General features: G+C 37.2%; 1 protein-coding gene across 2 annotated transcripts; it reads right to left on the minus strand.

Moving 5' to 3' along the window:
• Positions 1-790: 790 nt before the first annotated feature.
• LOC116168965 (proton-coupled amino acid transporter-like protein CG1139) lies at positions 791-6,477 on the minus strand. 2 transcript variants are annotated; one of them, XM_031484993.1, is made up of 8 exons: positions 6,342-6,477; positions 4,733-4,789; positions 4,443-4,553; positions 4,242-4,392; positions 3,025-3,146; positions 2,326-2,410; positions 1,817-2,274; positions 791-1,769 (listed from the first exon to the last, which is right to left on the minus strand). In XM_031484993.1, the coding sequence occupies exons 2-8, from the start codon at positions 4,780-4,782 to the stop codon at positions 1,364-1,366; spliced, it is 1,383 nt and encodes a 460-aa protein (XP_031340853.1). In that variant the 5' UTR covers positions 4,783-4,789; positions 6,342-6,477; the 3' UTR covers positions 791-1,363. The 2 variants fall into 2 exon arrangements, with proteins under 2 accessions (XP_031340853.1, XP_031340854.1); XM_031484994.1 differs by lacking the exon at positions 6,342-6,477 and adding an exon at positions 6,127-6,231.
• Between the last annotated feature and the right edge of the window lie 3,040 nt (positions 6,478-9,517).

The raw sequence follows: 9,517 nt of genomic DNA on the forward strand, positions 1-9,517 counted from the left end.
ACAGAACGAAACTGAGCCGGCTTTATGGTTCAGTGGTACAGCGTTGGACTATAAATCCGGAGGTCGGGTGTTCGAACCTGGGTTGAGGTAAATTTTTCATCGGTGGCAGAGATGGGAATTTCCTTAGATCAGTTTCGAGCATTCTGCCGCCTACTCCGAATTAGGTTTTCCTGCAGTTTTCCTAATTCGTAAGGTAAATACCGGAGTAGTATAGTATAGTCTAATACTTTGTCTGAGTCGGTGGCTCAGATCAGGGAAGCACTCGAGGGTTTGACTCAGGGTAGCCTTAGAAGAATAGAGGTTGTGGAGCGTCCAAAGTTGGGGATGCACAACGAACCTATAGGCAAGTCGCTGCGGCGAGGCTCTGGGTGGCCATTGTTCCGATGTCGCACTCGGAGGTAGACATCACGGACTCTCAGTCGAGGTGCATTATTTCTGCATTGAATGCAGTTGCTGACGGGATGGGGGGCGGTGGGCTTTTCTCGGTTGGCAGGGTTCCGCTGGAATCCGCAGGCTGTCATTGTGGTCGAATGCGAGGACTTAATAAGACCCTGGAATGGCGCGTCCCTGAAAGTGCAGAGGCGCGTCCCTAGGGTGGCATAATACGGCCACCATCTTGAAACGCCTCCAGAGGCAAAACCCTGGTTTTAGGACGAGCCTATAGAGGTCGGGGTCACAACATTGGGCTTGTAGGAGAGCCCACGTGCAGGTTCCGTGGGGAGGCAGATAAAACTACCGAGCATGTAGTTTGTCAATGTGACGCCTTGATCAGATACAGATATCAGCTCCTTGGCGACAGTTGTATGGAATCGGGGAGGGTAAAACAACTTATAGGCTAAACAGGGCCCTATCCTTTATTGAAAAGAACGGGCTCCGACCATATAATAGTTGCGAAAGAAAGGGGGTCTATAGGCCTTTGGTGTGCCTAAGTGATGGCTGGTCGGGCTGCCCTAATGAATAGAATAGGATAGAACCTCAGGGGGTTAGGAAAATGTTAACACATTCTATATTTTTACATACAAAAGATAATAACAAAAACATTGACAACGAACAACGGGATTCTGTAACTACATAGGTACCTATATCACGCACTCCACAGTGGTAATCCCACTAAATGTTGTTTGGCGTCAGGAAGAACAAATTTTTCATTGCACAATTTATAAGACTTGATGTGAACCAATCTCCATGCGCTTCCACATTAACAATTCTGAATGTTTGAAAACATTTTAGACTTTTGTTCTAAATATCTATATTTTTCTTTATATTTCCAAAAACGTCCGAATTGTGGTCGCAACCTTCCTACTTATTATAATAATTTATTTATTATTTACATAAAAATGATAACTATAAATCAAATCAACTGTTAAGCCAATAGACTACGTATACCAGTCGCAGATCCCGATATGAGTGCGGTCAACGAAAAGACGCACAGAAAAATATTTTTAAATAGTCTCCACTTAAGGAAACCCAATTCCTTATAGTGGAGCACAGTATCAATTACAGCCGGTAGAAGTATTCCCAAAGTTGACAGGCAAACTGCTCCAAATAACGTAATAATGGCATCCAAATGACGCACAGCCACAGCGATTAGAACTGTTATGGCAACGAATAAGCATCTCAATATAATTTGAGTAACGTTCACTTTTAGACTGCCCTGAACCCTTGGGGATAAAATTCGTCTCCATATAACATCAAGAGCTACGTAAGCTTGGAGATTATACGTAAAGAAGACGGCAAGCACTACCAAAACCTTTACGCTCTGCGCTAAGCTGAAAGACGCACTTTAAACTATTTTCATCAATTTTCACGCACTTACCCTTCACTAACAGGTAAATTGAGAGTGATGCTGGCTTCGGTTTCGCTACCGTATCTAATGAATCCGAAAAATCCTGTAATCGAGTACAGTACGACGACGATCCCCATCGCAACGTTCAGTACACCGAACCAGTCAACCAAACGCTGAGGTTGTCTCATCGTGTTTTCAACGGGCATGATTACCCCCACGCCTTCCATTGCAAAAATTATCGTGCTCAGGAAGGTCGGAAAACGCTCCAACGATTCAAATAGTGAAACCTTGGATACATCGGGCGTTTCTTCGAAAATGTAATAGAGCGTTATCCCAAATCCGATCACTAGGCATACGTTCGCTATTAGGGAGAATGGTACTAGATACTTTAGTTGTCTAATTTGCATTGAGAGGAGCAATGGTATCATAGTAATCACGCTGTAAATTCTCGTGTCCATTTCAAATTCGGGGTACCAGTGTTTAACTAACTGAGAAAATAAATATCTATTGAGAGCTTGGGCTATGTAACTGATTTTTACCTGTTGTGTTGATTCTGCTATGAAGACAATGTATACGCAGACCCCCATGGAGTGGGTGATGACCAAGAATATGTCAGCTAATGTTCTAAAAAATATGGTTCTGTTTATTATACGCGTGCAACGTCGTTTGTGCCAACAAATTTAAGCTAAGGTTAACCCAGGGGTTAACCTAAGCGTTTGGTTACCATTGATGTTAAAACTTAAGTTACGTTCAGGTTAAATTTGTCGATACAACGGTCGAAATCACACTGCTACTTTAACTACTCATTCCATATAAATTCCGTTGTACGTCATTAATTGTACATGATGTCATTACTGCACACCATTGACATGCCAGCTCGTAAGTTGTATAGAAAAAAACGCAAACGCTATTGCTGAAATAAAAATAGTAGTGAAGCAACCGTAAAACTGAAAGACCATATTCATGAGTTAATTGGTCCACACGGTAAACCTTTGCTGGTTTATTTCTAAAAAAATCAATCAAGCAATGTTCAGTGGTTGAAAGAAACGCATAGTTTGCTTGCTTAGTAGCCTGTTGTAGTATGGAGCCTTGTTTAACATCATTACCCTCTAAAGTTCTTAAATATTTTTCTAATTCAAAATAACAAAAACGTACTGATCTGACTTCTTATTCTTTGTATGGCGTGCAACGGAATTTATATTGAACAAACTGAACATTTTAATATCGCAGATACGTACTTGACTAGTCCTGAGTATTTGACTAAGCGTTTGGGACCGTTGTCAAAGGCGGCTTCACACGTTTCTGCTAGACTTAGTGACGGTACTTTCAACTTTCTGCAAAGCTCGTGTGACACACTCACCTAAAGCAAAAAATAAACAAGTTTATAAAACAACTTAAATACAACGAGAATATTCTACACCCCTTGCGTGTATTTATTGGTCATCATTTTTTCTCCGTAGCGCTTTGACCTCTTGAGCTACAATAACGGTAGCTCTTAATTCGGATTTATTATTTTCATGGGAGGGGGGGGGGGCAGGCAATTTGAGGAACCGCTGCTCTTACGACACTTATTAATTGTTGTGTGCGTATTGGATTTCGCTTCGCACATTTTATAGAATTGCAAGTAATAAATTATTCGACAGAGTACAATCAATGTCTTCTTTTTTACGGAATTTATCCTCTTGAAAGGTCGGTCATTAAAGAAAACTGAAAAATTCTTTGTTTTATTTACAGAGAATGTACGTAAATTTATCAGTTCAAGGTCAGACATTCTGATGAATTCGTAAAGCCACGCCTTTAAGCGATTTAGTTTAGTGTATCAGTTTTAAGCACAACACAAATTATCGTGAAATTGAAAAGAAGTAACTTCGATTAAAACGCGTTACATCGGAGAAATTAAAACTTCCGTACTCGGTCAAGGATGAATTAATTAAGCGCGCTGATAGATTTGTACGCCACCTATTGTTAAAATTCAGTATAAAGTTAGCTCAATGTTTATAAAACCAAAGGGGAACGAACTTTGTCGTTGAAAATCATGACAATAAGATGGTGGTTCCAAGTTTGAAAAAACCCTAAGAAAGTGTAAAATTTTGGCTTGGTGAAAGTTCCTCCTTTTATGTCAAGAAAGAAAAACTAGCATGCGGTAGGAGTCCGCTAATCAAAGGCCAATAAGTATTAGATTTTACTTTTGCGTTTACATAACCGTCTATATTGTCATGCATTTATCACTCGGAAGCTTCTTGGAGATGCGCCCTAATAAGTAAAAAATGGATGGCGGTTCAATTCAATTAAGAGCACTAAATTTAATGAAGGCAACTTGACGGAAAAATAGGTACAAAGACGGAAAGAATGCCTACTTTAATGGGATTCTGTAGCAGAAATAACTACTCCATGCAGCACTGAACCGTTTGGGTACTATCCCACATAGAAGTAACTATTACCAGCTAAAACCTACTAATAAATGAATGCAATGCGTGCATAATATCCCGATGACGATCGTAGCGATCGATCCAAGCACCAATCCGGCGTGTTTGAAAGCGTATGGCATTGCTAAGATTCCTGTACCAAGTGAGCCTTTTAGTATATGAATTAACGATCCCATTGTTCTGTAAGTTTTCAGCATTGCGATACTCTTACTTAATAAAGTGATACTCACGATGTAGGATGCTCAATTACTCTGTGTTCAAACGGATTATAATCTTCGTTACTATCTATGGACTCGTCATTATCATTTGGGATTCTTACTTCCTTGGTCGCGAAAATAGTCCTAACAAATAAATCAAACTGCAGTGAAATCGTAAAAAATTAAAAAAAAATGAATTTAGTTATGGAAAATGTTATGAACATTTGTTTGAATAGAATTTTTAATTAAAGCACAGGTTTTGTGGTTTTTCTTATGAACCAGTCGTTATATCTACTATAAAATATTAAACAATATCTACTTACGTGGATGTAAAGTCGTCCAGATTTAAGTCGATGTCCTTATTTTTCCTCATCGAAAGCCTACAACAAATGTAAAGTTTAATAAAAATGTATGGTTAGAATCATTACATATAGTCATTTTGATCGTCAATCACCTTTTCAAAAAGATAACCAATTACTGTAGTCGATTCGTGTTTGAAATATGGATAACAGCGCTTTGGATATTTCAAAATGGCGAACAAAACGCAACATTTTTTTCAAATTATCTTTTAAAATACTTATATTAAAATGTTGCATACAGGGAGATTGACGTAGGCCAAATGGCATGATGCCACGATGGTGTTTGCTCAAATTCTCCTGACTGTCATCAATAGACAGATAGAATAAATAGTTTCTACAACTTTGTATTGTGAAACCACCCCTCACTCACTTTCAGATTTTCTTTCATGGTTACCAATGCAACAAATCTCATTGATTGAAAAATCATGTTTTTAAATTTCACTATGAACTCCAATAGTTATACACCGTACGTCCGTACATGAATATTCAACAAAAGTGTATGAGAAACCTTATAACATAAACACAATTTTAGCCATACAGGGTTTTCCTTAAAATTCATGCGTATATCGACATGGTTTATTAAATAGAACACCCTATATATTTTTGTGCTTCTTGGTATCCCTCGATAATAGATATTTATTTATGTCTTGATATGATTATATGTAAAAAGTTAAGTTTGTAGTCAAAATGAATTTGAACCTTGTAAAAATACGGTTGTTTTTGCATTTAAAAGAGAAGGTGCCTACCTGTATGTTCTTCACAATGGTAAAGTCATTAAAAACCTCAGTTAGAGATTCAGAACCATTGACCAAATTCATGTACGTAAACTCATTTTTTTCAAATGAATCACCCTATGAAAATAATTGAAAAATGTTGTTTATTAGTATTTTGGGTATGGTGCATAAAGAACTTTTGTAGAGAATTTAATTAAGCTGTCGGTTGATAATATACAGGGCGTTCCATATAAAGAGTCACATTTTTGTTATTATCTGCAAAATACGATGTTGTTTTGTTTTTTTAATTAGGTAATAAACTATAAACCGTGATTGTAGCTTTTTAGTATTGCATCCTCCAGTACCAAACACTTGGTTTTTTCAACAACATCTGAAATGATCACATCAACAGGACGCGCTAGACGGGGACTATAATCCAGTGATTCTTGATAATGTTTACATCATTCTCGCATATAGTCAACATTTCTTCAAGAATAACTGTTAGAGGTTTTGTTTTCCCTTGTATTGTAAGGAATTTTACAACAGCCCAATTGGATTTTATTCATTTCCGTGCATACGCAACGCGCGACAGCACAAACTGACAGATAATAAAATTAATAATTTTGCAATTGTTTTGTAAATTACCATACACAGGTTACCAAGGCATATGTGATTAACGAACAGCATAATGAAAAATTGCATCAAAATTCAAATCAGCTCAGTTCCTTGTTTGATCACATGTATTTTCCGTCACCCCCAAAGTAACTTGCAATTATTGCTTTTCTGCCATAGTTATCTATAAGGCCGAAGGTCTTGTTTCAAATAGATTATTATTGAATATTAAAAACATCTAACCTTACCGTTATATATGTACAGGCTCACAATGCTCACATAAACCAAAAGAGCACAAATGAATTATTAATACGAATTAACGAATCGGTCGTTAGGGTATGTTGCTTTACAAAATTGTATACTGTAGTATGAATCCGTCGTTATCGATACTTCAATTTTTATCATTATTCATTAAGTACATCACTCCTCATTACGTATTACATACCGTTACAAACACAAAAAAGCATTGATTGTTTACTAATGGTGTGATAATTCGAATATAGGGACCTTAGTATAGTCGTACTTTTAAGGTTTTCCATTATCGCAAATAATTTGCTATACATTCACTCGAGGAACAGACAGACGGACGGAGCGTCGTTTCGCATTTGCAAAAATTTGCTAAAAAGTCACTATCAAAGATGGCTACTGAGTGCTGTCATATATTATACGACTACGCATGTCCGATCTCCACCAGCAGTAGGTTCGTACAGTTACAGCCCTTTGAATTTTCTTTCCAAATTGGTTTCTAGTCTATAACTTTTGACTGAGAAGTCTGATCGAAAAAGTACGAATTGTTTTGGATTCAACGCACCAAAATTAATAAGAAAAGTGTTTTCCCGAGAAATTTTGGTGCAGTCGATTTTTGGAAAAAAGAAAGGTTATACACTGCCTCTTTTTGCCCCGAAAAAAAAATTGTCTCAGATCGTCCCGGAAAAAAATTATTCTTATAGAACGTGGCCTGTAGAATCCATAATTTCAAACAGTTCCGAGATTGGGCTACTAGTTCAAAAGTTACAGCCCTTTGAATTTTCTCTCGAAATTGGTTTCTAATCTATAACTTTTGATTGAGAAGTCTGATCGAAAAAGTACGAATTGTTTTGGATTCTACGCACCAAAATTAATAAGGAAAAGTGTTTTCCCGAGAAATTTTGGTGCAGTCGATTTTTGGTAAAAAAGGAAGGTTATACACTGCCTTTTTTTGAGGCCCGAAAAAAAAATTGTCTCAGATCGACCCGGAAAAAAGTTTTCTTATAGAATGTGGCCTTTAGAATCCATAATTTCAAACAGTTCCAAGATTGGGCTACTAGTTCAAAAGTTACAGCCCTTTGAATTTTCTTTCGAAATTGGTCTGATCGAAAACACACTGCGAGACCATCCCCGAAGGCTGTTCTGTGGATGTACACTGCCCTGATAAGGCCTATGCTCTACTCTAGATGTCCGCGTGAGAGAGCAGGCCGCTCTTGCAACCTTGCATCTGAAAAATAAGGGGTTGTCGAATAGCAGAGGTATTGTTAGAGGTATTGGTAGAGGTATTGATGTGGGCGCCTCTCGAAGTGCGAGGTGATTCAGCGCTTGCCTATCCTAGAATGGCTACTCACTGCCCAATTCCGATTAGAGAGAAACTATCACATCTTTCTTGATGAAGATGTGGCATTCCAACCGGACATATTCATCTTCACGGATAGATCTATGAATCAATGAAAAGAACAGGTACAGGTATTTACTCCAAAGAACCGAACCTCTATATCACACAACCACCTGACAAACTTCCTGCTGTATTCCAATCTGAGTTTGTAGGACTGACGCTTAGCTCAAGAAAAGTTTATATGCAGAATATAAAGAACAAAACTATCATAATTATTCTCCAGTCAGTACAGTATCTGGCTGCAAATAAGATTAATGTAATCACTCATAACACCCTCCCCATTCACGGGATGTGCCAATGTACGACTTTTGGCTGACTTTTGAACTAAATAGGAACTTATGAGGAAGAATGTCAGTCAGAGAATAAGATCAGTGCTGATATTTGTTGTTATTTTTATAGTAGGTATTCCTAAAGCTGCTTGGTTTAGATTTGGAAGAGTTAAACCTCTGAATATTTTTATAATAATAGAGATTCAACCTTGAATAAATGTTAATAATATGTTTATGTATTTTTTTATATAATTTGGTAGGGCGAGTTAACAGTGAAGTACGTACTTAACAAAAATTTCGTATTAATGCTTACAAAATTTATTATCACGCGGAACCGTAAACATCCTGAATAACTGATAAAATCTGCCCTTATACATTTTGTTTGCTGCAGTTCAGATAATAGTAGATTACATACCGAGCTGGGAAGTGGTTCATTTCCTACGCCGAAGGCTTAAGGTACACACCGACGCGCGAAGCGCGGAGGTAAGGTATAAGCGCGAGGCGTTGGTTATGAACCACCGGCCAGCGAGGTTTGTATACTATTTTATTCACAATCTGACTTAAAGAGGTAGTATAACAAATTCCACCATTGTCAGCGTGACATTGAAATCTAATCAACATGACCGTGCAGGTCGGGAAGTACTTTGGTGACCTAGACGAGGTTCGCAAAGTATGTCAAACAATTGCTCCCTTCCAAATTTCAAAACAGTTGGCAATTGACATATTACATTTGGAGTCAACACAATTACGTTTAATAAACGATTTTAAAGCGTTTTGAAAGGATAAATTCGGTATTGATATTATGGTATACGTTTTTTTGTAGACCAATTTTATTCCAATACGATTTTTGTTCGTGTATGTAATAATATGTATATAAATAAACGTTATTTAAGCAATAATTTGATAAAGGTATAAAATACCACTTTGATTTACCGTGCTGGAATATTGGTATATTTACTTCCTCCAAAATACGAATTACAATGAAGCATATTCTACGTATCGAAACTACGTATTATTTATGTCATAATCTAACGAAACTGATATAAGAAACGTTGAAAATCAGTAGATAAATAAACGTTTTTTAGTGTTAACCCGGCAAACGTATATAATACGGTTTTAATTTACCATATACCTACTGGAATATTGAGATTGGTATAAGCATAAGGAATACGTATTTTGTACGATCGCATCCTGTCGTATTATATACGACCGTTTTATGCATAATTTTATTTCTATCTGTTCATTTTGCACATTCCTTTACACTCGCGTACGCATTTGTTTATGAGTTGTGTGATAGTTAAGTTTATTTCTTGATCCAAAAACGTTGCGGTATTTGGTAAGTTGACAATAATAGAAATTATCTTTTCTGATATTCATTTTCATTTGGACATGGTAAAGCAGCACTATTCTAGAGAGGAACCTGCATCGTCCTCGTAAAGTTGGCTACAGCTACTTTCAATAGATCGTAGCTGAAAACTTGTCTTTTTTTATCCTGCAGAGGGACGCTTCT

This window comes from Photinus pyralis, unplaced genomic scaffold, assembly GCF_008802855.1.
Source record: "Photinus pyralis isolate 1611_PpyrPB1 unplaced genomic scaffold, Ppyr1.3 Ppyr1.4_LG4, whole genome shotgun sequence".
NCBI classification, from domain to species: Eukaryota; Metazoa; Arthropoda; class Insecta; order Coleoptera; family Lampyridae; genus Photinus; species Photinus pyralis.